Source organism: Hyaena hyaena, unplaced genomic scaffold (genome assembly GCF_003009895.1).
Source record: "Hyaena hyaena isolate Hyena2069 unplaced genomic scaffold, ASM300989v1 scaffold_270, whole genome shotgun sequence".
NCBI lineage: Eukaryota > Metazoa > Chordata > Mammalia > Carnivora > Hyaenidae > Hyaena > Hyaena hyaena.
This window is the reverse complement of record NW_024080901.1, coordinates 862,653-875,910: the sequence shown is the minus strand read 5'-3', so window position 1 is coordinate 875,910 and position 13,258 is coordinate 862,653. Positions and strand designations below refer to the sequence as shown.

At 35.5% G+C, this 13,258-nt stretch overlaps 1 protein-coding gene across 1 annotated transcript in view; it reads left to right on the top strand.

Moving 5' to 3' along the window:
* The window catches only part of MYO6 (myosin VI), a 143,296-nt gene that overhangs the window by 55,673 nt on the left and 74,365 nt on the right, over window positions 1-13,258 (top strand). Inside the window, 3 exon segments of the mRNA XM_039245794.1 lie at window positions 642-783; window positions 6,847-6,916; window positions 11,530-11,603. Of these exon segments, the coding sequence (XP_039101725.1) occupies window positions 667-783; window positions 6,847-6,916; window positions 11,530-11,603 (261 nt within the window). The 5' untranslated portion in view covers window positions 642-666.

Here is a 13,258-nt window from a genome sequence, read left to right as displayed (position 1 = left end):
ATTCACCAGCTTGTATACGTGGGATTTGTACATTTCACTGTGTATAAGTTTTACCTCAGTAAAAAAAGAAAAAAACAAAACAGTATGCTGAGTGGTTTTGTGAGGATACCATAGGGAGCCACCTGGGTGAGGCATCCCTGTAGTTTTAGACTGTCAAGGAAAGTTTCCCAGAGGACATAATCTTTCACATCTCATTTTTTTTCCTTTAGGTCTACGATGACTTTTGTTACACCCTTAGCTAACTCTACACAATAACATCTATTCCTAGGACAGCTGTTTATTGTGCTATCCATAATACTTTAGATAGGAAGTGTTGTTATAAATTACACTGGGGCAATAAGTGAACACATGACTGTTCTGTTTCTGTACTGCTCAAAGTACAGGACGCCTCTGCAGTCACAATTGAAGGAAGGCAGTAGCAGACCAGATGTTACTTGAGGGTTGAGTAGCCTCTGCTTGGTCCTTATCTAAAAGTGGATAAAAGGGGTCAGGGTGCAGCAAGATGAAAGGGGGTGGGGTTTACCTGTGGCAGGAGCAGACATGTGTTTCTGTGAATTGCAATTCACATGTTAACTTTCTAAAAAAATGTTTATTTTTTATTTCAAAGTTACTCATGTTGTTTTATTTGTTCTTTCAAACAGAAAATAGTGGATACTCCCTTCAAAAATGGAGGATGGAAAGCCCGTTTGGGCACCACACCCTACAGATGGATTTCAGATGGGCAATATTGTAGATATTGGCCCCGACAGCTTAACCATTGAACCCTTGAACCAAAAAGGCAAGGTGAGTTTCTCAGAAAGATTTCAAAATTTGATTTTGAAGGTGTGTCCCTTCTTAATGAAATAGATATTCCTAGCTCAGTATAAGGGAAAGCAGTTTTCTTAAATGAATCTTAGTTTTCTAGTGAGTTATTTATTAAGTATATATCCTAGGGGAAGAATGGTGTCTTATCATAAAATCAGACAAAATTCTAGTGAGCCTTTTGTTATCATTCTTAAGAAATAGCTATATGATAAAATATGAACAATAATGCTTTTATTCCTTATATTACTCAAGTTATTAATATGTCTGTGATGTAGTCAATATTTACAAAACAAAAGTATGAAAAGTGAATGGGATTATTTTAACAAATTTTGCTTTTTGCATTAGCTTCTAGATGATTTTTTAAGCTTCTTATTTACTTAAATTTATTAGCATGGAACTGGATACTTAATAGAACATATTCTATTAAGTGCAGACACTTAAGTCTTAAACATACCTATATATTATTATTATTATTGTTGTTGTTATAATGATAGCTTTTTGTTATAATGATAGTTTTTAAAATATAAAAGTATACTTTAATGCTGTTTCAAAGGGGCACTTGCACTCCAGTATTTATAGCAGCACTATCAAAGTATAGAAAAGAGCCCTAGTGTCCATTGATGGATCAATGTATAAAGAAGATGTGTATATATATATATAATAAGGAATATTACTCAGCAATCAAAAAGAATGAAATATTGCCATTTTTAACTACATGGATGGAACTAGAGGGTATTATGCTAAGCAAAATTAGTCAGAGAAAGACAAATACCATACGACTTCACCCATATGAGGACTTTAGGATACAAAACAGATGAACATAAGGGAAAGGAAGCAAAAGTAATATAAAAACAGAGGGAAAAAGACATAAGAGACTCTTAAGTATGGAGAACAAACAGAGGGTTACTGGAGGGGTTGTGGGAGGGGGGATGGGCTAAATGGGTAAGAGGCATTAAGAAATCTACTCTGAAAATCATTGTTGCACTATATGTTAACTAACTTGGATGTAACTTTAAAAAAATTAATTAAAACAAAAAAACATACTTTAATTTTATACACATGACACCTATTTCATTTTTGTTTTTTTAATTTTTTCAATGTTTGTTTATTTTTGAGAGAGAGAAACAGAGCATGAGTAGGGAAGAGGCAGAGAAAGAGGAAGACACAGAATCCAAAGCAGGCTCCAGGCTCTGAGCTGTCAGCACAGAGCCCCATGTGGGGCTTGAACCCATGAACCATGAGATCATGACCTGAGTCACGTCTGATGCTTAACTGACTGAGCCACCCACATGCCCTTCTTTCTTTTTATGCTTAGACATAGACTAGACAGTATTACAAAATGGGAGTTTGGGGAAAAAGTGATCTAAAGTCTCTTTAGGTCTTCATAGGGACTGTAAGATCTGCTTTTGTGGGAGAACTTAACAATTTTCAGTTTAATAAATACTGTTAAACAGACCTGACTAAATTAAATTTGTTGATGTCATTTCTGTTTACTTTAGACTCTGAGAATGTTCGTGAATAATTTATATTCTACTGATACATGGTTAACTAATGCCATATGACTGCCATCCTTCTGGGAACCTTAGAAAAACAATGTGGATCTCTCATGAGGTCTTTTCACAGAGAAAACTATTCTGTTACTGTAAACAACCCAGGAACCTAAATGCATAATATATAATGTGCCATGTTAGAGGAGGCCAATTAAAGATACTCTCAGGAAAGAAAACATAAAGTGTTTCTAGTTTTTCCTCTTATTAACAAGTACCTATTTGTAGTTACAGTGCCATACATATTCAAAGAATGAAAGAGTTAAGAAATAAGCTCAATTATTTTCATATATTTGAAATTGTAGGGGAGGGAAAACTTTCCTCTACCCTTTCAGGCTGGACGTAAGAATAAACTGACATAAGACAGAGTCACTGTTAAAAAGCATACCATTTTTATTAAATTTTTACATGTACTTGGGAACCTTCAGAAGAGAATGAAGATCCAGGGAAGTGACCAGAGGTATAAAAGGTTTTATACTTTTTTGACAAAGAAACAAAAACATTTGTGGAGAATTGATAAGGCAGAGGGATTTGGGCTAGAGGCAATACATTGTGGTGAAGTAGCAAGGAAGGTAAGAGTATGACAGAGTTTGTATGGATTTCTCGGCCTTGATTCCCCTCTCTGATGACAAGAATGTCTTCTTTCTTCCTGGTAAAGGGAAGACACTTTTCATATAGGAATTTTATGTCCTGATTTCACGGATAAAAAGGAGGGCAACAATGGCTTTCTTTAACCTGCTGTTTTTCAGAGCATTTAATTCAAAATTATCAGTATGTCAAAGTAGTATGTTTGGGGGGGATAGAAATTAAGTGAGCCTCTCATTATCCTTCAAAGTCTTTTTTTAATTTTTATTTAATGTATTTTATAAGCACAGTAAATGAATAGGTTGCAATGAAATTAAAAGTATTATTTTCTAGGGGTATTCTGTATATATTTTTGCTATATCCACAGGTGACAAAACGATTCAATTCAGTCAGAGGAAACTTGATTTATGAGTATATGCTTTTTCATATTTTAAATATTTTATGTGCTTTCAACTGTGCCTTATTACTATTAATCAAGTACCTATATAGAACCAAAACAAACCCACTTACATTTAAATTGTGGAACTATGAAAACTTTATGCATCTGTAGGTTATTCTATAAATGAAGAAGCTCCTTTCCATAAGAATTTTTTGAAGGTTAACAAATTCTCAGGGATTGCTCCTTTGATTTTTTTCCCCACTTTCTGATCAGGATCTTAATAAATTATAAAATGTCATAATAGCCATACAGTTAAAAATATCCATAAGAGAATTAGTCTTTTGCTTAGGTAATTCCTGGTAGAGAGATCTTCATCTTTTTTTTTTTTTTTAATTATTTCTAGGAGAGAGAGAGAGACAGCGTGAGCAGGGGAGGGTCAGAGAGAGAGGGAGACACAGACTCTGAAATAGGCTCCAGGCTCTGAGCTGGCAGTCAGCACAGAGCCCAACGTGGGGCTCGAACCCACGAACCGCGAGATCATGACCTAAGCAAGAGTCGGACGCTTAACCAACTAAGTCACCCAGGCGCCCCATTCATCTTTTGAATATTAAGGAATTGAGTGCATAAAGTGATGGACATGTCAAGTAGATCTGCTTGCTGATATAGTAAAATCACGGAAGAGGGTGATTGGCTCTAGTGGGAAACATACTTTTGATAATAGTAATGACTTTTAAAATTTTTTGATTGTGACCAGGGGCGCCTGGGTGGCTTAGTCGGTTAAGCGTCCGACTTTCGCTTAGGTCATGATCTCGCGGTTCGTGGGTTCGGGCCCCGCGTCGGGCTCTGTGCTGACTGCCAGCTCAGAGCCTGGAGCCTGTTTCAGTCTGTGACTCCCTCTCTCTCTGACCCTCCCCTGCTCACACTGTCTCTCTCTCTCTCTCCTAGAAATAAATAAAAACATTAAAAAAAAAAAATTTTTAAAAAAAAAAAAAAAATTTTTTTTGATTGTGACCAATAGTAAGAAATAGATTTTACATTGTATTTGATGTGTGTATTGTGTGTCTGTATGTGTATATATAAGCTATAAGATTATATAGGTCAGGGAGTAGTCTTATGTATGTGAATGCATATTCATGAATGAAACATTATTACTATATGTGATGAATTCTGATGTTTTCTAATCTTTTTTATTGTGTTAGAAATGCTGTCTTGAACTTCTAAATTGATTTCCTGTTCCATATTTGCAGCAGACTGGACTTTAAGCTAAAGCCCTCAATGTATATGGCATATTAACGGTCTACATTTTCTTTTCCTATCTGCCTTGCTCGTTTTATCTTTTATCAACCAACAGTCTCCTCCCCATCTTCTTGCCATATGCTTATTCTTGTGTGTTTGCTTCTCCTTTTCTTCCATTCTTCCTCTGCAGTGTTTATCAAGCCCTCACCATGAACTAGGTGGTTTTGGGTGCTTGTGTACACAAAGCTCACAGTATATCTTTTACTTGGAATGCCACTCTCCATAGTTTTTTACTTAGCAAATACTGTTTATTTCTCAAGACTCTGATTGAGGTCACCTCCTTTATGAATTTTTTCCACAGATACCCAATCTCTTCCTCCTCCTCCCATTAAGCAGAATTTCCTGTTGATTACTTCTTAGGAGGAGTGGTAAAAATTCTTACCCGCCTGCAATATTTTATCAGAAATGTTTACATTTCTCTGTCCCTCCCTACTGGACTGTAATCTTCTCAAATGCAGAAAGTTATTTGTCTGTTTGGTCACTGGAGCTTGATGTGCTTGTTTGATGTGTGATAGATATTTACTGCTGGTGATCAGTGGGTGCTTTGTTAGATGATCTTCCCTTGAGAGGAGAAGAAGCATCCTCCCTCTAAAAGAAAACAATTGCTTTAATGAAACAAATTTTCTTTCTCATTGAGTAGGCAGTAAAAGGTAGAAGATGAGGGCTGGTGATAACGGGGGATGGAAGAGGGATGGGAAACTATCTTTAGGACTCATTACTGACGTTTAGCAACCCTGCTCTTAACCTTTCCATTTTAGGAATTTGTTGTCTTCTACTTCTCCCCCATTCTGACTTTCTGGGGCTTTCTTTTTTTATATTTCATGTGGCTCCTAACAAGATAGAAGCACAACCTGGGTCTGAGGAGTCCTTACCCCATTTGCCACATCTGTGAAAGAAGGCTAATGTCTGTGACTTTAGCAATTCTTTTTTAATGCATTTTCCTATAGAATCATTGTTATAAATTGTGCATTGCTTTATATTACCATTAATATATTTAATATATTATGGATCAGTTCTAATTTTGTGATCTGTCCTCTAAACCTTTGCACATTTATAACACTAAGAACATGTGTACTGGATTCCAAATAATTAACTTCCAAGTTTTTTAGGACGTATAGTGTTCTAATTTGGGTGTGACTTTGAATTGAAGTAGTACCAGCAGCCTGGATTTTACTCTGTAAACTATAATAGTAGCTTTGTTTTATACTCTTCCATATATGCACGTATGTAGACCTACAAATATTATTTTAAAATAATTGAACAGTTTTCCTTAGAGTTTTATTTAATATGGACGGAAACTTCAGCCACAAGAGTAATTGTAATTGTTTGAGAGGTATAAATTTATAAATACTTGTTAGAAAGATACAAATAAAAAGTGTAATTTGAGATCATTTATTCTCTCTTTCATGATAATATCTTAATTTTAGAGTTTCTACCATAGCATTTAAGTGATATAATAAATACAGACTTATTCATAGACATCTGTAATTTTATGGATCAAATAGTTTTGGATATTTTAATTTCTTTTTTTTTTTTTTAATGTTTTATTTATTTCTAGGAGAGAGACAGAGAGAGAGACAGCGCAAGCAGGGGAGGGTCAGAGAGAGAGGGAGTCACAGACTGAAACAGGCTCCAGGCTCTGAGCTGGCAGTCAGCACAGAGCCCGACGCGGGGCTCGAATCCACGAACCGCGAGATCATGACTTAAGTGAAAGTTGACGCTTAACCGACTAAGCCACCCAGGCGCCCCTGGATATTTTAATTTCTGACACATTTCTGTACAGGAATTTGGATCTGATATGCTTTACTCAAATAATAGCAAATAATAGCTCTGCACTGACAGTGTGAAGCCTGCTTGGGATTCTCTTTCTCCCCTTTTCTTTCTTGTTTTTCTTTTCTCTTTACCCTGCCTGCTCTCTCTCTCAAAATAAATATATAAACTTAAAAAAATATTTTAAAAATATTAATCTACTTATTATTTTGTCTCATTCTAGGTGTTAGAGCACTGGATGTTTTTACTGATTTCTATTGATTTTTCTATTCATGGTAAAAGTGCATAATATTTGAGTAAAGTTATTATCCTCTTTTTGGGTTAGTGATTTATTTAATAGAAGGGTCTTCTATTTAGTGAAGAGCATATTGTTGCTATTATTACAATGTATGCAACCAATTACATTCATTTATTTTTTTACTGTTTATAAGCTGCTAGTTTAATGAGTTCTTGTTTTTTTGTTAGACATTTTTAGCTCTCATAAACCAAGTGTTTCCTGCAGAAGAAGACAGCAAAAAAGATGTGGAAGATAATTGTAAGTATTAAGTTAAAAAATAAGTTCCCAGCACAGAAAAGGAAGCTATCCCTCCAAAAAATAAACTAGTAATTATATCACTAGGTATATATACTGATTCAGAAGAAATGTAGCCTTTCGACATGAAGGTTCGTGTGAATGGAGAAGCTCAAAAGTCTTGAGTTCATTATTGTTTCACATTTGCACTTCGGTGAAAGAGTCCCTTGAATGTCCTTTTAGTGTTATCTCAGTTGTGTAAATGTGGGGAATGGTAATAATTTACTACGAAGCCTGAACTAAAGATCCCTTGTTAACAGTTTTGAAAGAGCTATTTTGAGCCTCAACTAGAATCAGATGATTTTTACATTAGTATATATGATTCAGTAATTCGGATGTTGAGTCAAGCGGACCCATTTAATGTTACTGTTTAAAGGAAACAGACATGAAAAAAATGTATAATAAAGAGCACCTGGATGGCATAGTTGGTTGAATGTCCGACTCTTGATCTCAGCTCAGGTCATGATCTTGCCATTTGTGGGTTTGAGCCCTGCATTGGGTCTGTGCTGAGAGCATGAAGCCTGCTTGGGATTCTGTCTCTCCTTCTCTCTGTCCCTCCCCAGCTTCTGCTCTCATGTGCGCTCTCTCTCTCTCTCTTTCTCTCTCTCACTCACTCAAAATAAATAAACTTAAAAATTTTTTTTAAATATTTAAGTACTAATTGAAAAATTTTATTTTATTTTATTTTTTTGAGAGAGAGAGAGAGAGACAGCATGAGCAGAGGAGGATCAGAGAGAAAGGGAGATACAGAATCTGAAGCAGTCTCCAGGCTCTGAGCTAGCTGTCAGCACATAGCCTGATGCAGGGCTCGAACCCACGAACTGTGAGATCATGACCTGAGCCAAAGTCAAATGCTCAATGGACTGAGCCACCCAGGCACCCCGAAAAATTGATTTTAGAACATTATATCTTATCTTAGCATGTTTGGTGGAAAAACTATCCAGTGAACCAGGCCATGTTTATTCTTAGGTTTTCAAGGTTAAGCAGTTTTACTTTTTAATTTGACAATAAATATTTAAGAATCCTATGCAGTTGTCTTGGTATCATTAATGGTATCTGACGTAAAGAATTGTCTGTTTAACGGGGCACCTAGGTGGCTCAGTCGGTTAAGTGTCCAACTTCAGCTCATGGTTTGTGAGTTTGAGCCCTGCATTGGACTCTGTGCTTACATAAAAGCCTCGAGCCTGCTTTGGATTCTGTGCCTCCCTTTCCCTCTGCCCCTCCCCTGCTCGCACTCTCTCTCTTTCTCAAAAATAAATAAATGTTAAAGCAAAACAAAACAAAAACCTCTCCATTTTTTAAAATATTTTTAATTTATTTCTGAGAGTGAGAGACAGCATGAACAGGGGAGGGTCAGAGAGAGAGGGAGACACAGAATCTGAAACAGGCTCCAGGCTCTGAGCTAGCCATCAGCACAGAGCCCAACGTGGGGCTTGAACCCACGAACTGTGAGATCATGACCTGAGCTGAAGTCGGACGCTTAACCTACTGAGCCATCCAGGTGCCCCAAATACCTCTCCATTTAAAAAAGGTAAGAGGCACCTGGCTGGCCTTGTTGGTAGACTATACAATGCTTGATATCAGGATTTTGGATTCAAGCCCCACATTGGGTGTATTTTAAGAATAAAATAAAAAAAAATAGGTAAGGGAAAGGAATGCATTTGTCCTTGTTGATTTTTCTCTGGAGTCCACATTTGAGTAAGCCTCTAAGGTCCCAAATGTGGATGAGACAGCATGGAATAGTGGAGTAATAGGAGAAACAAGGGATTCGGGGAGAGCCTGAGTTCAGATTCTGACTATTGCTGTTAGAAAGCTGTGTGCCTGTGAACAATTTATCTCTCCTCTTTGAGCATCTCATCTGTAAAATGGGAGTAATAATGTGTATGTGGCATGTTTAGAGATGATATATTTAAAATGCTTGGTTTAGTGCCTGACCTCTATTGGTCTCTCAAATGGTAGCTATTATTATTTGGTTTAAGAGATTGAGGAAGAAAATGTGGAATTCCTTTTTCTCAATTTCTCAAAATTGCTGGAGAATTTGTCTCATGAGGTAATATTTTTCTAAACAGCAATCACAACCGAAAAAAAAAAAAAAGCTAAAAAGAAAGTGCAAAAGAAAGAATGAGATTCTACTGTATGTAAAATAAAAGAGAGAATTCTGTTCTGTTAAAACTTCCTGGGACATTCAGAACTGTGAATTAATCCTTGTCACATATTCAAATAATGGTTTTGTTTATATGTCATGTAGCTAAACATAATAAATGGTTTTGAATTATTTCTAATCTATTAATATTTTTTAAAAATTTTAACATTTATTTATTGTTGAGAGACACAGAGAGACAGAGCATGAGCATGGGAGGGGCAGGGAGAGAGAGGGAGGCACAGAATCTGAAGCAAACTCCAGGTTCCTAGCTGTCAGCACAGAGCTCAATGAGGGTCTTGAACTCAAAAACGGTGAGATCATGACCTGAGCCGAAGTTGGACACTTAACTGACTGAGCCACCCAGGTGGCCCTAATCCATTAATAGTTTAGAACATGGTTGTATGATATTCTCTCTGCTTCCTTTAAGTAAGAATTCCTACTCCTACAATGCACTGCTCTGGAAAAGCTAATCACATAAACCTATAGTGACATGTGAATGACTACTTGCTCTGATTTTTTTACCTCCTTCCACCAATATATCCCCAGCCATCTCAGGAACATCTGTTAATGAAACTCAATTGAAATATCTGCCAATGGACACAAGGTCTTCCTCTTAAATCATAATGCTTAGGCTATTCCATTTTCATTAAGACATAGAAAGGTAAATGGTATTTCAGAATGATTGTTCAGAGGACGGTGAGAGATGGGGGAGTGTTCAGCATCATGCTTTGGATGAGAAAAGATGACATGTAACTCAGGCCCCAGAGACAAGGGTAGAAGAAGTGCAGGGATATGGAAAGGTTGGTGACCAGAACCCAAACTAGGTATACCTCTGCTGCCTACCATCTCTAAATCTTTCTCAATTCAAGGGAAAGATGCCATTCATCTGTTAGAAGGCTTCACTTACTAACTTACTTTTTGTTTTATTCTGCCATAAGTGGCATTAGGAAACAGACATGTGTCCTGGGAAAACAAACTGGCTACATTATATGACTATAGAGACACAGTCAGTCTTTATTGAGATAGATATAGCAAGAGACTCTTGTTTGACAGAACTGATTAGGTGTTGAATTTTATGTTATGCATATATACAGTGTAGGCATATGTACAACTTCCATGGAAGATTAAGCAAACAAGCAAATGAATCAGGCAGAGTTCTGCTCTCAAGGATCTATCTGCTTTAGTAGCCAAAACCAGATACACAAAATTAGAATCATAATGTAGGCAGTCTGTGCTAAGCACCATAAAGAAAGTACAAAGAAGAAAGTAGTTCTGGTGGTGGTGGTGGTGGTGGTGGTGATAGCGAGAATGGGGAATTTTCCTTTGTGAGATAATTTTTGAACGGATCTTAGAGGATAGGTAGATTTTTGACACGTAGAGTTATAGAGGTGGAGTCCAATGCATGAATATGTTTGGGTTTGATAAGTAGTTTAATCTGCCTGCAAGTTAGACCATAGTAAAGAGAGTTGTGGAAAATTATATGAAAAAGTCCGTTGAATGCAAGTTTAATAAGGGACTTGAATATGGGCTTTGATAGTTGATGGAAACCCACTGATATTTTTGAGGAGGAGAGAGTTTTTTAATTAGTTTTCTAGTGTAGTTAGATTCATGTGCTGAGTAGTCTGGGTAGATTAGAGAAAAGAGAGAATGCTAATAATAGAAACAAAGTGGTTGGAGAGAAAGTGGTTTTGTCTTCTCTAGCAGGTGGTAGAAATGGAGAAAAGAAACTCAAGGGATTGGAGGGCTGGGAGGGTAGATTAGGCTAGGAGTATAGAATAAGTCAGAGTACGTTATATTATTTTAATGTTATATATAATAGAAGGCACATTAACAATATTTTATATATATAGGTAATATACTCTCACATATGAGTAGAGCAGATCTCAGAAAAATTTCTATCCTGATTGTGTTGTTATGTAACTGCATGTCCTGGGTTAACACATATAATTTTTGCAGGACTCTTATTTTCATATCAGTTGTGAGGTACTGACTGAATGATCTGATGGTCCCTCTTATTACAAAATTTTATCTTCTGTGGTTCTGTAAAATTTTGAGCATCAGATTTAATAAGTATAATCACTTTGTTGTATTGAAAGTACTATATTAAAATCAATGCTATCTGAAGTAGTACTTTGTTTCCACTTGAATTGTACTCAACTTTTTAACCAGTGTTCTTTAATGTGTACTCACCTAGTACTAGATGTACTTACCCAGTTGGAAATTTGTTGTTTAAAAATATCACTGTGACACACTTGTGAACTGGAGACATTTTAAATCTGCCTCTGGGGTTTACATGTCCCAGTGTTTTAAAGAGATGGAATTAACTAACCTAGTAGGTGAATTTTTAGCTTGAATCAAAGTGATTCAGATTAAGATAGTATTAATTAATTAATGTTCTTCAAATATTTAAAGATTTACAAATTTTATGTTTCAGGTTCATTAATGTATTTAAATGAAGCCACTCTTCTTCATAATATCAAAGTTCGATACAGTAAAGACAGAATTTATGTAAGTATTTTACTTATGATTTAGGTTTTTGTGGGGATAATTGATTTACATGCTACTGTTTGATTTTGTGAAGTTTGATATTTTCTAATAGGAAATCTTTCTAACAGATCAGATCTTGTTCTGAGCCTGTTGTATAGAGTATGACCTCTGTGTGGATAAGGAGTTTTTTCTAAAAGTTTACTGCTCTAATTCTAGGGTTTAGAGCATGCATCATACATAGTAGACAGTTAATAAATATTGTGGAATGAAACAATGAATGTAGAGCATCATCTTTCAGACTTAAAAGTCCAATTTGGTTCTTCAAAAAAACACTATCTTGGATTTTGATTTATTTTTGGTATATGTCTGTAGATAATGTTAATTCACTTTTCACAGTATTCTGCAAAAAATTTAAGATAACTTATAAAGAATATATATTGAAATAAAAACTTTGATGATAAAGAAATGTAAATTAAAATAGAGGGCAATTCCTGAGGAAATCTTAAAAACATCAAAACACTGATCATAGAAATGGTTACAATATTTCATTAAACCCTAGATGACTTACTTTAAAAAACCAGAATATTAAAAAATGAAAGACAATGCTTTTAATGTAAGTTAGGGTTTATACCACATTGTTCAGATGGATACTTAACGAGTATGCTTTAATTATAATTATTCATTGGGCATGTATGAGGTTTTTATTTTAATATGACCTACTTGTAAATTCCTTTGTTGGCTGGAGATAAATTACCCCACCGTAGTTCTCCTGTTCTAAGGATGGGACTCCATTATTCTTGAAAGAAGAAAACACATGGCTTCTTTGACTCTTCCCAGATCAAATAGCAGTCTTAATCTTTTATATCACTATCAGTTTGCCTAATTATACTCACTTAATTCTGACTAAATTACCTTTAGTCTTTGCCATCTGTCCAAGTAGTGACAGCTGGGAAATAGAACTAGTCTAGTCTTTTTCAGCAGAGTTTACTTGCCATCTTTTATGTACTGTATATAATATTAGTCCTCACTTTCTTCTTTGATTTTCTTTTCAAAATCAAGTAATCAGAGAATATATTTGGGTTGATATATGGTTATTCTTGATTAGAAATATATTTACAAGGAAAATTCACTCACTCATCAGACTCCTACTGAATATCTGATGTGTGCTAAATGCTGTTTTAGTTACCAAAATATTACCAATTTTTAAAATTTGTTAAAACGGTTGAACTTGCAATAAGTCATTGAAAGTTGATTTGGATATAACCAGGAAACATTATCTTTGAAGTATAACTGGTCATGTCTTATAATAATGTCTGTACATGTCTTACAATAATTGCTTGGTGTAGAGCAGTCATAGTTGAACAAATTTTAATTGTATGTTTTTTTGCCAGAAGTTTGGAAAATTTTTATTACTTTTTTAAAAAAATTTTTAAATATTTATTTTTGAGAGAAAGAGCAAGTAGGGGAGGGGCAGAGAGAGAGGGAGACAGAAGATCTGAAAAGGGCTCTGTGCTGACAGCAGAGGCTTGAACCCACGAACCATGAGATCATGACCTGAGATAAAGTCAAACATTCAACCAACTGAGCCACCCAGGCACCCTGGAAAATTTTTATTACTTTTATAGGAATGATTATATTTTTTAAGAATTGAGATACTTTATTTTTATTTGGGATGT